Raw genomic sequence first — 18,205 nt, 5'->3', positions numbered from 1 at the left:
GAACCGGATTTTCTATCAGAATACCTACACTGGGCTAAATGAAATAGACCAATTTCCTCAAGGAGACCATTAGAAAATATATTCCTTTGTCTTATATGAAACGAACGTGGCAATTACAGTAGGTGCTGCACCTGTTAAACATGAGCCTGCCAGCATTCTTATTGTGTTAGCGTTTCACTCAAAGCATTGCTTTGTCTAAGTTGTTTTGCATTGTTTGCTTCCAAAATTTCAGTGTCACAAAGAAATGATATGTATCATGGAAATTCCCCAACAGCCTAATCTTATAGCAGCAACACCAGGGGAGGTTTCAGAATCACCTGATCTATCCCAAATTACAAGCTTGAACAAAAAGTACAATTTTAAGCCCAAGGAGGATATTGGTCTCCTGAATTCAATACAAGAGGAAGCTCTTTCTACACTCAAAAAAATGAAACGTTGACTTTAATTAAAATTATTTTGTCAACAGGTTCCACGAAATTGAATTATGTTAGTTTAAAGCAAAAATCTTTAGTTCATCTAATTTAAAAAAACTACTTAAGATTAACAAGACATATTTAAGACTAACTAAATCAAGTTATGTTGTATGAACAAAGATGATATATTTTCAGGTTAGATAGTTTAGATTAGTTACTTCAACACATTTCTTATTTGTGGAAGTAAAATGTTAAATTTAAGTTAGATTAATTCAAATATTATATTTTCAGCCACCTTGTGCTTTATTAATTAGTTTTACATAAATCTATTTTGTCAACAGGTTCCACACAAATGAATTAAGTACATCCAACTTATTTTTTAAAATTTCTTTTATTGCCAACACATTCAGTGAGCATTTGTGTAAACCCAGTCCAAAATAAAACACAACAGCTCATTAGGGTTAGTAATTAACAGTATGTAGACAGATGCAACATCAAGACTTTAAATTAAATGTCTGTATCTACCAGAAATAGAAGAGAGAAAAAAAAAACACATTGAAGATCACATAACACATTGATAAGATGACACTTGAGTTATGCACATGTGATGCTAGTAAGGTCTGTGAGTGTTTTTTTTCTTTTAGTGTCTAAAATGGATAGCAAAGTTGCTATTTGCAATGATTGCTTAGGGTCAGTCCAGTAACACAATGCCAATGAAGTGCTTTCCTTTAACAATGCAAAGTGAAGTGTCCACCTCAACAGCCACAATTTAAAAAAAATTTATGTAAGCTTGTCAGCGTTCAGTTTTTTTGCAACAGCACAGCAGTAACCATTTAACACTTGCCACTGTCAACATTTATTTTACCAGTGTTTGGGCAAAAAACTTCAGATGTAAACATTTTAACATGGAAACAATTGTTCGTCTTTAAAAGTCCACAAAATATACATTCATCCTGCATTCCCAACTTGGATGATCTGATATCCTCGTGTTGGTGTTGTTCCCAGACCATCATGAAAATGTTGTCACATTGTTGTGACGTTATTCTATTCCAAGCCATTCGTGCATTTATGAAATTCCAGTGTTGCAAGGACAATATCAATTCTGCTTACTGTTTATTAAAGGGTTACGGTTAGGGTTAGGGTCAGTTGATCGGCGGACAGAGCCGGTTTCACGCAGCTTAAGTACAGTTTTTTGTTTTACGCCGGTTTTTCCCGAAGTTGCAAAAGTATGACGTCACAACATTCTGATTGGTCACTTGCAATGTTGATCCTGGAACAACATTTAGTATGATGATCTGGGAACAACACCAACACGAGGATATCAGATCAACCTCCTAACTTACCCTTATTTTTAGTATGTATTGCAATTACCTTTACAATGCACACAATGTAACACAAACTGAATATGAACATATTTCCACCTCATAACAATATGCCTTGAACGCTAATATACACACCACCCTTCAACATTTCTGGTGCAGTATCATCTCTCAATTAAATCCTTTAAATCTCAATACTTTTGATTGTCTCTTACTAGCCCCCCACAACAGTAAAATCTCTCAAATTGTAGTAGTTTACAAACTTTTCAAAATGTTCTAAATTTCTCTTAAATGTAATTTTCCCGTTATCTGTCATTTACAAATTACCATTTTATTCCCATTCAGCCTCCGAAAAACTTCTGTCCATCTGACAGAACATTCATCATCCAAATTAAAGGTTGGCTTATTCATTCAGTGTATTCTTGAGCATCTGTACCTTGGTCAAGAGTCTGCTGACATACAGATGAAGGAAGAGCTTCTGAAGTACTTCAAAGAAAGCTTTCAGTCTTGAGGTTAACTGAGATTCAGTGCATATATCCCACCCATTAAGAGTGCACATGCAGAGGCCAGGTCTTCCAGGTCATGCAGGACACACTAGATGGTTATACCCACATCGGCTGGAGGAGTGCTGGCATCAGCTCTTTCGATGGTAAAGATAACAAGGGTAATTTGTTCCAGCTCCCTCTGAACAGCTGTAGCTTAGACACAAAAACATAGAAAAATGGCATCCAGTTTTAAAAAAAGAAAGAAAAAGGGCCAAAGCTACCCTTTAATGACGTAAACACAATATTAGGAACATGCACCCCAGTGTGCCACTATTTCAGACTACAGATTCAACGATAAATATAAATAGTTTGGGTATACAAGAAGATTTCCCAAAACATTTAAACAGGTTCCATGCAAATTACAACAACAACAACATGCAACAACATTAGTTATTCAAAATTTGGTTTAATACAGATAAAAAACTAAACTAAAATTACCAACCAATTATTCTTTGAAGAGGATGCTTGGGTCTTCATTCAGGTAAAAAGGTAGTGCCCTGAGGACACACTCCCTCCCCTTTTCAATACTTTCCTTCTGTAGAGAGTGGCAGAGATACAGGAAGAGAAAACAGATATACTTTAGGATGACAGAAACTCACATTATACGCAAAATGAATGACATATCCACTGCACAGATAGACATGTACACAAGACCAACTAATCATCACATGGACATGAATAGTTAACCTGTTGGGCAGGGTTTCCACCACATTATATATGTCCATAATGGAGGTAAAGACAAACTAATACATCATCTTTTTTGCATTCAAAACATAACATAAAAACATTCACTTCTGGTTTAACCTAAATCAAGGGATCAGATTTTACATATGTTTAGGTAATTTAAATTTTCCAACGTTTTGAGTACCAAACTTTGTCTTGCTTAATATAAATGTAAGTGCACTGTGCAGCTACCATACACTAGCTGTTTAAATTTGAAAATGATCTTATTAGCCATAATATTTTGCTACCAACAGAATAACGCACCTGTGTGGCTGGGGCCAAAGTCTGTCTAATTTTCTTCCCTGCAACGCCTCCTTTTTTCTTGAAGACTTTTATGAGCTGGTCAGTGTATTGGTCAAGTTGTGTAAAAAGCCTTGGAACATGTGCAGCAGTAGTAATCCTCACATATTCTGCTTCCACCTGAAAATATGTCAACAAACACAACATACTGTACTGTAAATATACATACTATATGTACACATATACAAACTAAAACTAATGTAGTAAGACCTCATTAAAGCTATAATTTTAACACAAACATTTACACAAAATGCTAATGGAGCCATTACAGCTTTTATTGTTATTTATCAAGTTCCAAAAAATATTGATCACAGCTGATCTGAAAAGAATTTCATGCCTCAGGCCCTTGAACTGCAACCTTTACCATGGTTCAGATGTGGAGAAGAAATAACAGGGGCATGGGATGGGTCACAAAAGAAAACTTAACTTATAAAACAGTTTTGTTTTTAAAAGTATAACAGTTCACATACCACATACAAGCTCAGCAATACCACATACACCACATCAGTATAGGAGGGAGCAGGTAAAGGCAGGATCTGAGATTTATAAAGTAAAACAAGAAATTCATTACTTAATTTCAAGAAGCAAATTATTGTTTGAATTACAACTAAATAAAATACTACTCAGAAGAAAAGCAAGAGATTGACACTGCCATGTGCTAACTTTCTATAGAAGCAATTATCACCAGGTCTGTCGACCTCCATTGTCTGTCCACTCATATGTCTTGAATAATTTTATTAAAAAAATTAAGTGTGTACTTTCACAAACTGTAATTTATAACTACATTGATATGTATAACTCCGCTAGGAAACATGCTGTATTTACAGACCATTTTTACATAATACAGATTACTGATAGAGCAGAACAATGGTGTCACAGTGGCTTTCGCCCTTGACTTTTTGGATTTTAAATGTCACTTTATGCTATCCTTGCTATCCTATTCGATATTTCCGACTCTCGGATTACAGAAAAGGAATCCCAAGAAAGCAAATGGAAAAATAACCCCTTGAAAGAATAACCCCATGAACCCCTGTAGCTAATCCCTTAATAAAACAAAAAACAATAAAAATGTTTCTTACACAGTCCACAAAATAAGCATGTCCAGGACCCAGTAAAACTAATGTAAAACAAGCGCACGCAAACGATATAACATGTCTTGTAAGACAAACGCAAAATATAACCATGCTGGACATATAGATACTACACAACATAGTCAAAGAAAAAAGTGGTCTTACCTCTCAAAGAAACAGTAGCTTGGCGCCAAAACAGCCTTTTTCAGTTAAATTTGAAGTCTTGCGCATGAGCAGGCACAAGCCGTGAAACCTTCTTGTTCTGCGCGGTTTCATTACAACTGTTTTTGCATTACTGCCACCTTGTGGATATACAAGGTATATCGATCCTAATTGACTTAACTTAAATGTTATGCGATCAAGTAACACATTAGTATTATGTACGTTGAATAATAGACACAATTACGTAGACTTGATTAGAAAAACATATGTTAACTTAACAAAAACATATATTTTAAGTAAAATGAAAATAAATAATTAATATACACTGAACAATCCACCTCATTCATTTTTTTGAGTGTACAAGAGAGAAACCTGAGAGTGAACGCCTCCCATTCTACTTCTGGAAACTAAGAAGCACACATAAGCCTGCAGGTTATGAGAAAAGTGCTCTAACAGGATAATTAAGGTACTATGAGGTCTTTAAGATAGGTCTGATTATTCAAGACTTTGCATGTAAAGAGAAGGATTTCATATTAAATTCCAGATTTTACAGGGAGCCAATGAAAAGAAGACAATATTAGAAAGAAAAATATGATCTCTTTAATAGCCTGCTACAGTAATTACAAGCAGTGTTTCTGCAGTATATTGCAAAGACAGCACTTGAGAACAATGGGTAAAACGACACTGACATTTTCTTACAAAAATATTATAATAAAATCACATTTTTGTTCATCATGGATAGCACATTAGTTTGCAACAGTTCTACATCATCTTCATCCTTAATGGTTCTGCATGCTAATGCTCATCATGATTCTCTGCCAGTCTGAACCTGTCCTGCCACTTCAGATGCCGAATAGTCTCTCCACCCAGCAGCAGTCTTCAGCTGTTCCCGCTGTCCTAAACCTGCCAGCACCTGCCCTCAATTACCTTAATTAGCCACTCAGTTTATGCCCACTAACTCTAGTTATCTGCCAGATTGCAATATGTCAAGGTACATGAACTACTAATAGTAGTAGTAGTACTAGTGGTGCTTGTGCATTAATCTGTCGTTTGGTATATGACATGTTGGGAAAAAAAAATCATCACAACCTATAAAAATGTTTCAAATTGTGCTATATCCATAAGGAAAATAAGCTGCTTTGCACACCAACATAACAGCCGCACTATTTGTGTAGTTTGCCTCACTAGTCTCTGCTGAAGTAACAAGCTCTCAGAGCTGCCAAATGAATGTGAGTCAGATTCAGAAGAAGTTAAATGGTAAAGAGAAACAGACCAATCATCAACAGGTTTCTGCAACGTGAGCCAAAAAGAGAGGTTTTCTCACACACACACACACACACACACACACACACACACACACACACACACACACACACACACACACACACACACGTGTATTCTTATAGTAATACAGAAATGTTTGTGTTTTCTTGTTGTTTATGATGCAAACGCAGTCATTATATTTTATCATAACTTCTGTAAGAAACACGGCTTTCTTTCACTGGCCCTTAAGTCCTGAGAATCCACAAGTATGTGTGAGTGCAGCTTGTTCTTGCCGGAGCTGCATGCCGTAGCCTGCACAAGCAAGCACACAAGCACCTGAACACATGCAGACAAACATGCACCCACCTTTCTCAGTTTTCACCCTCACTCGTTTATTCCAGCCTGCACCGACTTTCCCCAGAGAAAATCACATCAGATAAACAGCCAGCTATAACTGTCCTCTGAGCATCAACTGAAATGCTCTTTTACTGAGCTTCTCAATTGAGTTGATGGGTGTACAGTATTTTCTTGGAGCCATCATGGGAGCTGTCACAATCATTTGCAGCTAAATCACCACTGTGTTAATGCCTCGCTCACAGAGGCTCCGTGACTGTTCAATCAGACGAATGTACGTCCTCAGAGGTCAAATCGAAGCAATGAAACCGGCTATCTTTTCATAATCACCATCACAATAAAACAGCAGTTTGTTAAAACAGCACAGCTTTTATGGTATACACTCATGCATTTATGTTTGTTTAGGTGTGATAATTGGCCTCATTGTTTTGTTTATACCAACTAAACTAAACAACAAAATCTAAATTACAGGAAACTGGAAGATGTCACCCATTGATTCTTAGAAATTGTTTTTCTTCTTCTTCGTTTTTTTTTTTTTTTTAACAATTCATTAATGGTTTAACAAAGAACCAAAATGATTTCAAGAATATAATTCTTAGCTGCAGTGCTATTCAGTGCTATTTTTTCCTGCTGTGTCAACAATGCAACAGTTTGTCACCCAGATCAACAACAAAAAGCAGCAAAAAATAAGATAAAATTAGTTGATGAGCACTATTTGAAATAAAAATATGTGGAATTCTGATGCCTCCTATTTTAATAAAGAATTACAAATATATGTAAATGTACACAGAGCAAAAAAAGCTTGACTATTACACCTAGTGGAGTGCTCCATTAACTGTATATTCCAGAGGTTTATCAGACATTTTGTAGCACGACTTGACAATATGCTCTGTAAACTGTCACACATGTAGCTGCAGCATTTGCCCTTGAGTTTTGGGTTTGGTAGCGTAAGGGAAAGAGTGCACGTTCACACATGGTGGACATGTGTGAACGTGCTCGGTCCAGCCACTCGAAAAAACTCTCCTCGGGTGACTCTACTTAATAAAAAAAAGAGTTCAGCCGCTTAACATGCTGTTTCCATGATGCTTTATCTTGGTAACAGGCCACTTAACTTCATCACATAGTGGAATATTTCTGTCTCATCCCTGAGAGCGAAGCTGACACCAGAGACATCTCTCTTGACTGTCAGCTGCAATAAATGTTTCATTCTCGGATGCGGTAATGCTCTCTGGTGTGAGGGCTCATGTTGGCCTCCGCTGCACTGAAACTAAGTGCATATACAGTTGGTGGCTGTGTGACTAGTATACAATGACTCAAGTCACATCACAAAACTGAAGAATGTAAGAGTGAAAATATACCATTTCTGCATTTGTCTCAAATCATTGTACAGAAAGGAAATGTATTTTTAGAGATGTCAAAAGTGCACTAATGACTCTCTGGCTCTTTTTCTGAGGACGCTGTTGGCCACATATGCACTCAGATTATGGGTCTACATTTGCTGCAGATCCATTGAAAGCAATTATCGGGGAAATCCAGACAATATGGCTTGCACTTAGAATTATGGGTCATTTTGCTGTTACAGTTTTTACTGTTGCAAATGTGCTCTGACTGAGTCAGCTCCAACAGTCTCCCCCTGCATTAGCCCGAACAGATTTTTGCTTCCAACAACAACACTGTGGTCCCGAACTCTTAAAAAATGACCATCACTGAGACTTACTGTTGCTATTAAAGTTATCTCTGTCTTGTCTCTGCAGTTTATGGCAAGGGCCTGGAAACATGTTCAGAAACTTAAAAAAAAAATCCCAAAGCAGACAATAATAATGCTGGCTGACTGTGCAGGAGCTGGTGAAACAATGGAGAAGTGAAAATGTTTGATATGCATGATGTTTTCTTTAAAACTAATTACAGGATGATTGTCCTAGTTTTAAAAGTAGCACAAAAAGACAGTAAGAAAAACGTGAACCACAGCCTGTTTTTAAAGAGAGTTTCCATTTAGGGAGCTATACCCCTGTTTCTGTTACAGCCAGAAGCCACGTTGACTTAGAGAAATCCGAACAGCAAGCCTTCGTCCAAATGTTAAAAAGAACTGAACAACCTCCAAATACCATGATACTTTTGGCCAAAGTGAAGGAAAACAAGCTATGGTTTATGGAGGGTTGTGCATGGGAATTGGTCTGGGTGCAGTAATTTCAGCAATATATAACAAGTTAATCAGTGAGCCTCAGAGGGGCTGCAGGCAGATATTTTTTTTTTTAATCTTTGGACAAAGCAAGGTGAGCTTTTTCCCTGTTGGCACTCTTGCAGCTTAGCTTATTTACCAAACAGAAACGAGATGGGAGGGTTTGTGATCTTTTCATCTGACCGAATGCAATACAGTGAATAAGCACATTTCCCCATATGCCAAACTGCGCGTTAAAGCTGGAAAAAGTCCAAGAACTGAGATGTTGCATGTGCGGTCTGTCAAAAAGCAGCTTAAAATAAAGTACAGGTGATTCTAGAGACCGAGTCTTTTTCCGTGTAAGCAGCATAATTTATATAGGTTGGGTGATAAGGTTAATAAGAAGCAGAATCGCAGCAGCAGTGGCAATGTCACATATTATCTTTTCCAGTCAGAGTAACAGAAATAGCTGAAACGTGTACTTTGGAGGCAAGTCACTGGGGGCAACTCAACAAAGCTCCTGCAGATGCCTATGGGTGCCAAGCTGAAATGGAGACCTGCCTCCAGGAGGAATGTTTACCCAAGCTTAGCACAGAGCCTTATTGCTCAAAGAAGCATGAGTAGATTTCTGCCTGCATTTCAGTTCTGCAGCAGCTCTGTGCCATTTCAAATTGGGACCTGCCCAAAACGAGCCCCCCTTGTGACGACAAGAATAGCTCTTTTAAAGAGAGGGAGAGGACGAAAATTAACCATGTGTGATCAAGCGTAAAGAAACTGCATGCCAGCAAGGAATCTGACCAAAAGGATTCCCGGCATTCCTATAAGTGTAGGAACAGGTCAAGTTCAAGTCAAACGTGATTGGGGAGAAAAGACTTACTTTTTGTTTCAGCTGTTTAATGTATAACTCCGATTCATTCAGACGAGGAATGAAAGAGCAGATCCAGAAATTCTCTTTGCAAGTTTCTTATACACATAATCAGACTTAATGCAGATGTGAAATGTCCTGTCGTGCAGTTGTATTTTAACGCTGGCAGCGCTCAACGTTTTATTGAATTTTGTCTCTCTAAGAGGAAACGTTTTATTAACAATCCGCGTTGTACAGCAAAAACAACACCTAAAGAAATGAAGGAAAGATACAATCCCGTGTTTGACAAGATTCACTCTCTGTGCGTAAAACAAAAGGAGAAAATGCTGTTCAGACTTTATTGTATTCTATCTGTTTATTACAATGAAATTCATATATGCAGCTTTTTAAATGGTGTTTATGTGTGCTGTATTACTGTCATATAGGTTAGAGCCTCGCTGCACTCCTTTGCAAACCTGCAGCTTTTCTTTGTCCTTTATTACACCCTCTAAATAATCTGATCGTGAACAGACAAAAGAAGTTCCTGCTCTATCCATTCCCCCAGGCACAACGCACTTTCAAATGCCACACACCTTTATGTGACAAAAATGAAACTTTCACATGGTTTAGTGCAAATAGCTCGGACACTATATGTAAAACAGAAGGATTAGTTCATCCAGAACCGTGTTAAAATAACAGGTTTTACCATGAATGTGCTGGTTGACCACATTCTCCAGCCGATCGAGCCTCTCCATGATCCGGAGAGTGTCACCTCGCTTGTCCCCTTCTAACTTTCTCTCGGGTAAAGGCATCGGGACCTTGATGTAAATGTTGGCGATGTAGTTAGTAACCCATCCGACATAGAGCAGGCAAACAATGTTGGTCATGCCGCTCAGTATCACGCATGTGGACACCAAAGTTTTGGTTCTCCTGGTGCAAGCCATGCCGACATCCCTCCATACAGCTTACGGTATCCCGTTAAACCGGAGCAGGAGGCGACAGCCCGCCCGCAAAACTGTGATAGTGAAGTTATTTCCAGCAACTGTTCAGCAACGCAAAATCCAATAGAAAACCATTTACTTCCAAAGAGGTGTTAGTTTTTTTTAATCCTCCTCTCTCAATTTTGAATCACAGGTTAATATGAAATATCTACAGGTGAAGCTCCATCTCGCGATCCATCGTAAACCTCCGTCAGCTCCAGTAGCTTTGGAGAATTAAGGAAACTGGAGAGACACCGAGAATCCTGCAGCCAATGGGAGGGTGGAGAGGACTGACAGTCTGCCCGCTGCACGCGTCCTCACACTGCGCACTGATTCACTGTGAAAGTGGATCTGTCAAGACTGTTCGCACATTAAAGGACACAAAGTAGCCAGGCGTTATTTTATTTGGACAGCGAGATATTTTCAGCATGCGTGTCTGATTTCTCTCCTCGGACACGTTGGTTTCTTTCTTTCTTTTTTCTTAATTGTCCCGTGCATGTAGAACACACTTTTGATGCAAGAGCTATGAAATCCACAGCCTACCTGCTGCAATACTGGATCAAACCACGAGATAGAGACAACGGGGTTTCACGGTGAAATCGAGGCGTGGGGTCATGTCATAGGTCTGTGAATCGCCTTATCAATGCAGAGAAGAGGGAGCGGGGAGGGGGGGTGGATAATACAGCGAAGATGGAGAATCGTTTAAAATGTATTTTCTGGGCTAAATCGTGAACTTCATTTTTTAAAATTATCAACATCTACTTCGAGGCAAGCTGAACTGATGTTGCTTCTTTGAAGACCCCCTTCCCGTTTTGAGTGATTGGGTGATGACTGAATTTTAAATTATGGACTTTTGTGTCTGGGCCTAATTGCACCCTCTCTTTATTGACATTTTATTAAAGGAGTCAGTAAATGACACATATAGCGATAACAAACAGCTTTAAATGTTGCCGTTGTGTAGAAGATTTTTCCCAAGTATAGTGCACCAATACTAATGTCTGCAGCAGAGCCTCAGGTTTACGCAGATTTGTCACTTAGTGATTTTCCTTTTCGGTGTATCCAAAGCATATGGCATTTCCTTTTTAAGCAGATCAGAATGTTTTTATTTTATATTGAGAGCACACAGTATTTGTCTGCAGTATATTTTTATTGTCTGAATGAATGTCAGACGTCGTTGACTGCATTTTTCTCCCCCCACTTCAGTTCTTGATTATGTTTTGACAGCATTTTCCAGTATCATCTCCACCAGATGATTATTTGCTAGTAAAAAGCCTTTGTCATCCAATCTTCCAGACAGCAACAGCACAGCAGCTTGTCAGGGTGAAGCTATTATATTCAGTAATGAAAAATAAAAGTTACATCAATATGATATAAGCATATTTTTTCAAATGGGATAAACAGCGTTAAATGTGATACAAAAGCTGTATTATTCTAAATTCAATCACTTTTAATTTATTTTGACAGTCAAAGATCACCACTGTTACCCGATTTGTGCTTCATCAGTGATGGTCACACTAGCAGCCATTATCACTGAGTAATGTCATTCCCACTCGGCTTCACAGTAATTTGACCCACACTTTGGTATAAAATGTTAAAGGACAGCTTTCAAAGAATTAAACACTGCTAGTGCTTCAGTTTGCATTTTCAGCTTATTAGTTTTGAGTACTTAAATGAATCATATGTGGTTCTTTATTGGAACTGTAAACACAGAAGTTCTGCTCTCTAAGATACAGTCAGGTCCATAAGTTTTTGGACAGTGACGCTTTTTGTAATTTTGCCACCGTACACCACCACAGTTGGTTTTAAATTGAACAGTCAAGATGTGATTGAAGTGCAAAATTGAGTGCAGACATTAACTGTTTAGGAATATTGCATTTTCAGAGGCTCAAATGTAACTGGATGAAGTAACACAATTTGAAATACAAGGACTTTATTGGATGAAAATTATTTGCAGTCAAAGACGGCCTGAATCTAGAACCCAAGGACATTTGGCGATGTCCATGAGTTCTAGAGCTTTTAGATGCTCTGCCGGCTGCAATACGTTGCTGCCTCCTTCAATTAGTGCTAGTTTGTGGGTCTCTCAGCCTTCCGTTTTCTATTTAATAACTAAAAAGCATTGGGTTGAGATCAGATGAATGACTTTACCACTGAAAAATATCAAATTTCTTTCCCATGAGAAACTCTTGGGTTGCTTTTGCCATATGCTTTGGGTCACTATCCATTTGAACTGTGAAGAGCAAGTCCATCAGTTTTGCAGCATGTGGTTATTTCTGGGCAGACGGTGTAGAATGTACACTTCAGAATTAATCATGCTTCTTCTATCAGCAGCCACATCATCAATAAACACTAATGACCCGGTTCCACTGGAATCAGAATCAGTCAAATCGAGATCTGTCATCTGCTCAATTTGTCATGGAATAATGAGGGACCGGGCCTCACCTGGCCATGAAACTATATGACAGCCAGTTGTCCAATTACTTTTGAGCGTCTGAAAATGGGGGACGATGAATAAATATGGCTGTACTTCCTAAACAGTTAATTCAGTGCTTTTGTTAAAACCCTTGAATTAACCCTTGAAAGTCTGCACTTCATTCCCATCTTGATTGTCTGATTTAAAATCAACTGTTTTGTTGGACAGAGGCAAAATGACAAAAATTGTGTAGTTTTTCAAAAAACATAGAGAACTAACTGTGAATGATGCTTTTCTTTTACTGATTTCCTGTTCGATCGGCAGATTGCCTGCCTTTGGAACAAAAGATTAGACAGCTGAATAGTGTTAATTTTCTACATCTGGGCCCTAGACTGTACCCAGACAGTCTGCTTAAGAAAGAGCTTAGGAGATAATGCACAAATGCTACCTATTTTGTTATTTAAAAAGATAATAGTAATGAACTTTCTGAACAGTGTGTTTTGCAGTTGATTTTCATTATTCTTGTTCTTTCCTATCTTATTGGTTTGGTTAGGCAATATCTATTCCCTGTCAGAGTCACTTAGTGAAGAGTTGTTGCAATTAGATTCAGTTGCTCAGCCGTGCTGCAAATCAGTTGCTCTTTAACTTGATTCGTCTTTCAGAACATAGGTTAGCTCATAGTTATCTTTGCTTCGTTTATTGTTCTTACTATTACATATTTAATATCGCTGTCCGTTGTTTCAGAGCTTCTGACACCTCTATAAAAGACCACCACCACCTCTGTCCTGTCTTCTCAGCAGCAGCAGCCATTTATGGCTGTGAGATGATCAATGCAGGAGCATGCTGCCCATTCATCTCAGCTAACAGACCTGCCAGACTGCCAAAAGGTAGATTTGTTTTAGTTTGCAATATGTGAAGGGTGTTCCTATTCTCTAGTTACAAGGATCTGATGAAAAAGATTTTTCTTGCTTTTCCCATTGTTTCTACTTATCCCAAACCATTAGATTCTCCAGAAAGTCAATACACTGTTTGCAGTCTTTGCACCTTTTAAGTTAGACTGTAAATTTAGGTCCATGGTAAAAGTTTAAAATGTTGTGTATAAGATGTCATTTACAATTATGACACCGGCTATAAATCTTTATTGCTCAGTTAATGAAAACATTCATTTACGTTTGATAATCACATTCACGTTTTTATCAGTATATTTTTCAGCTGAACATTAAAACTGACAGTTCAATTGTGCATATTGTTTCCTTTAGTTCTCTCTCAGCTGAACTCCATGATTTTATATGTTTTGGCAAGAAAATGATAAATACAGAACATCACCCAGACTTCAAACTAGGACTCATAAAATCATGCTCTTTACATACAAGGCTTTCAATAATCAGACCTTATCTTATCCTAATGACCTTATAGTACCATCACACCATCAGAGCAATTTGCTCTCCCACTGCAGGCTTACATGTTGTTGCTAGAGTTTTTAAAGGCAGAATGGGAGGCAGCGCCTTCAGCTTTCAGGTCCCTCTTCTGTGGAACCAGCATCCAGTTTGGATTTGGAAGACAGACACCGTCTCTACTTTTAAGATTAGGCTTAAAACCTTTATTTTTGTTAAAGCATATAGGTGAAGCAAATCTAGTGACCCTGAATCCTCTCTTAGTTATGCTGCAACAGGTCTAGCCTGCAGGGGGATTCCCATGATGCACTGAGTGTTTCTCCTTCAGTCATCTTTTTCAGTCACTATGTGTTTATACACCTCTCTGCATTTAATTATTAGTTATTATTAATCTCTGGCTCTCTTCCACAGAGTGTCTTTGTCCTCTCTTCACCAGATAGCCGCCCCTCCCCGAGCCTGGTTCTGCTGGAGGTTTCTTCCTGTTTAAAGGGAGTATTTCGTTCCCAAAGTGCTTGCTCATATGGGGTCCTATGATTGGTGGGGTTTTTCTCTGTTTTGTTTGTATTATTGCAGGGTCTTTACCTTACAATATAAAGCACCTAGAGGCAACTGTTGTTGTGATTTGATGCTATATAAATAAAATTGCATTCAATTGAATTAAACTGAACAGAGTTGAATTGAACGGGTCATTCTTAAGAGCTCACTGAATTTAAAAATGGGTGCTGTAAGATCCAAGTCAGAGTCAATTTTTGACATTTTTTACCTCCTAAGTATTCCACAATCAACTGTAAGTGGTGTTTTTGCAAAGTTTGAATGTTGAGGAAACACAGCCACCCTGTGGCTGACCACATGAATATGAGTCACACGAGTCACCAAATGCTGAGGTGTATTTTGTTGAACAAAAGTTGACAGAGTGCTGCTGATTCACTAATCACAGGGCTACAAACCTGCTCTGACACTAACATCAGCACAAAAACTGTACACTGGGAGCTTCATTGCATTAGTTTCCATGACTGAGCAGCTTCTGTAGGTGACATGTGCTGGTGGCCCAGCACTAATGTCTGTACCGTGTAATTGCAGCAGACCTAAAGCAGGCATGGCTTTTTGTTTAACTCATTCAAAATTTGTTAAGGTAGTGTTTGATGTAATGTTTTAGGTTTTTTTCCTCATAGTTTAAACTTGAGGTCACTTAGGAACAGAAATATTCACAGAAGTCACATTTGAATAAGAATTTGAGACATTACCTTTCACTGAGATTAAACAGTCTGTTAGATGCTTCTCAGAATTAAATGTCTAAACGTCCTATTGAAAAGATTGTTTTTTTATTTACCAAACTGATACACAAATCAAGATTTGTCCGAAGTACAGAATTTCAGCTTTAATCATTTCTTTTCTTTTTTTCGTTTAATAAGCAGCTGTACTGACTGAACTAAACATAAGTAAATTCAATTTTGTGACATGCAGATTCTGTGAATGACACAAACTTTGAGGCTACTGGAACACTAATTTACTTAACGTTAACACAGAAAATAAATAAAATGAGTCAGTACAATTAGTTGTGAGGAAGGAGCTTTACAACATAGTGGCAGGGTAAGCAAGCATCAATGCTAGATGATTTAATTTACCGAAATGTTTTATGATACAAGAAGACCTTCAGCATAAAACTAGAAGAGAGATTAGTGTCTTTTCTTTCAGAAATCTCACTGAGTTACTTGTTTTGCAGGGGAGCACAAAGAACAATGTGTCTTTCAGTCAAAACCATTTTTGAAATTTTCCTTAGACAAAAAGATTATTTCCAAAGCAGTATAGCTGCAGCAATTCTGTGTTTCAAGGCTGATCAAAACTACCTGGAAATCATGTCAGTATTTGAATGAGTCCTTTTTTTTCTTTCCCCTTGGTGTGTTTGACTATAATAGAAGATAAGTGCTTGTGAAGAGAAAGTTGTGCTTCTGCTTACTTTTCTTTTTGACTTCTGTAGACTAAAATTGCAATAACCTTACTTGATTCCTTCCTGCCTGCACAGAGAAAGCTCTCTGGCTTCTCTTTCAAGGCACCAAACTGAGCTAGTAAACTCTATTTCCTCTAAAAAGCCCTGGTGAGTTCACCTAGCTTTTCTCTTCAATATGCTGTCAAACCAAACATCTATTCTCCTCAAGCCCCCTGCCATCACTTTCAGATACATCACTTCATTTTGCTGCATTAAAAAAAAAGAGAGAAAGAAACACTAAAAACACAGATTTAACCTGAAGAACTGTTTTTGCCTCCTCTGGTAAAGTAAACGTGCATCCTTAAATGGCGACCCTCTGTACTAGTTTTTTCCTTTTCAGCCATTTTCGGAGCCTATTTTATTAGCAAATGCTTGCTAAAATTAAAGACATATATTTTGCTTTTTGGTCCATTAAGGCCATGTACCTCCTCAAGACCTGTGGCTTCTCATTTCGATGGTTTTATTTGAAAAGCAGAGTTTCTGCACAGGCAGCCTGCAGAGCACAGCATGTTAATAACACTCAGAGAGCTGACAGAGAGATGAGACTATTCAAATTATTCGTAGTGAAAGGATGCTATACTTCAAATGTGATCCCACTAGATGGATGCAGCTTTGATTGTGCCGAGGGAAGGTTGACGGTGTCAGGTAAACAAGACTAGACTTCAGGACGTACAGGGAGTGAACACAATATCTCTGCAACCTCATAAAATCGTGTTCTGGAGCCCCGCAGCAATCGCTAACTACAAATATATTAAATTATAAGGTGGACGTTATATTTTGTCCACACCAGCTCTGCTTAACACTGTGTAACATAATAATAGAAACACACAGAATAAAATTTTCCAGAGCCGGCTTCTCTCATCTCGTCTCAACAAAAACAATTTATTACTTTAAGCTTGACAAATCTATTATTCAGAGCAGGGCTGTTGAATTAAATTATGCTGCACTTGTGATATTTCGTCCACCTCTTGTAGATTAGATGTATGAGTCTATTCTGAGTTCTGTGCTTTGTTTGTTGCCTTGCATTTCAGTTGTTTCATCATGTATTACAGCACTTCATTTTGTCATGTCATGAGTATGATTAGAGAGATCTGGATAGGTTTGCAGTTTCTCTCTCTGGAGTCCTCTGAGACACACTTGTGATGAACAAATGAGCTTGAACTTAATGTGATTCCCATCTCACAATCCCTGTGTCCACATCAAGAAATATAGCTCCACAACCACTTAAATAATATGGGGGCTTGTTTAAAATTACAAATGTTCAGAGCACTTCAGCGCGAATTAAAAAAAGACTTCTCTGCTCTGAATTTGTGGCCTTCAGCTGTTGCCAGCAAAGACTAGTTACACCACCTCAAATAGAGTATTTTAACAAGGTGCAGGTCAGAAAAAGAGATATGGATAAGTGAAAGCATATTTTAAATTAAAATTAAAAAATACAAATATTTATCTGATTCTTGGGTAAATGATTTATGTGTAATCATCATTTCAAGAACAGAAGCTATTCTCTGTCCATAAATGCTAAGCATATACGGAAAAACCTGAAAGAAAGAGAGCATGAAAAAATGTTATTAAAATGTTACTACATGCAGATTTAGATATTCCACAGCTGTTTGAGCAATTACACAATTTTTGTAGTGTTGCTTCTACACCCAAGCCCAGGTATTTATTTTCTTTTGCTGGCCACCTCAAACAGACAGCTCATTCTTCTGGAGGCAACACAACATAAATGTACCAACATTTACATTTATTAAACTATGTCCACCTTCACAAGTATGATGGAAACTGGAGCTGTAAGTGATCTATTTGTGTACATGTATATATATATATATATATATATATATCATGGTATTCAGACTGAGGTGGAGACAAGCCTTTAAACGTGCCAGACATCTGAGGAGTGTTATCCTCACCAGACGCTCTCGAGGGGGTAGGAAAATCACATTTGCTCCATATCTGATCGCTCCTTTTCCCCTTCTGACAAGCACATGATGGTGTCGGTGAGTGGATGTACAAAAACTTACACTTGAGACTTTGAATAGCACATCAAAATACTATGTAGTAAAAGTGGACAATTCATAATGAGTCGAAGTGCATAATTTCAAGGGAAGGTTTGAAAGTTGGTTCAAAATACCACAAATATCTGCTTCATATTTCCAGGTTGGCACTGCCTAGTAATTATGTGTTGAGTGTGTGCTAATTAATGGCTACCGTGGCCACAGTTAAAGAACTTACAGAGGTAGTGTCTTTGTCTGTATGAACTTGCAGTGATGATTAGAGGATAAC

The 18,205-nt window shown here is 37.9% G+C and overlaps 1 protein-coding gene and 1 long non-coding RNA gene across 2 annotated transcripts in view; both read right to left on the bottom strand.

Moving 5' to 3' along the window:
* The window catches only part of galnt18b (UDP-N-acetyl-alpha-D-galactosamine:polypeptide N-acetylgalactosaminyltransferase 18b), a 106,370-nt gene extending 95,753 nt beyond the window's left edge, over positions 1 to 10,617 (bottom strand). The window contains exon 1 of the mRNA XM_086287803.1: positions 9,858 to 10,617. Coding sequence (XP_086143929.1) covers positions 9,858 to 10,095 — 238 coding nt within the window. The 5' untranslated portion in view covers positions 10,096 to 10,617. The remainder of the gene's footprint in view (positions 1 to 9,857) is intronic.
* LOC147339020 (uncharacterized) lies at positions 1,758 to 9,827 on the bottom strand. The gene is made up of 4 exons (XR_015128704.1): positions 3,771 to 9,827; positions 3,265 to 3,420; positions 2,720 to 2,812; positions 1,758 to 2,430 (listed from the first exon to the last, which is right to left on the bottom strand). It is a non-coding gene; the product is annotated as an uncharacterized LOC147339020 (long non-coding RNA).
* Positions 10,618 to 18,205: the final 7,588 nt, after the last annotated feature.

This window comes from Aulonocara sp. 'chitande type north' Nkhata Bay, linkage group LG1 (assembly GCF_057382095.1).
Source record: "Aulonocara sp. 'chitande type north' Nkhata Bay isolate Kocher_YH1m ecotype deep benthic linkage group LG1, A_spYH_male_GT1.1, whole genome shotgun sequence".
NCBI lineage: Eukaryota > Metazoa > Chordata > Actinopteri > Cichliformes > Cichlidae > Aulonocara > Aulonocara sp. 'chitande type north' Nkhata Bay.
Note: the sequence above shows the minus strand (reverse complement) of the source record. Positions and strands in the feature narration are given on the sequence as shown.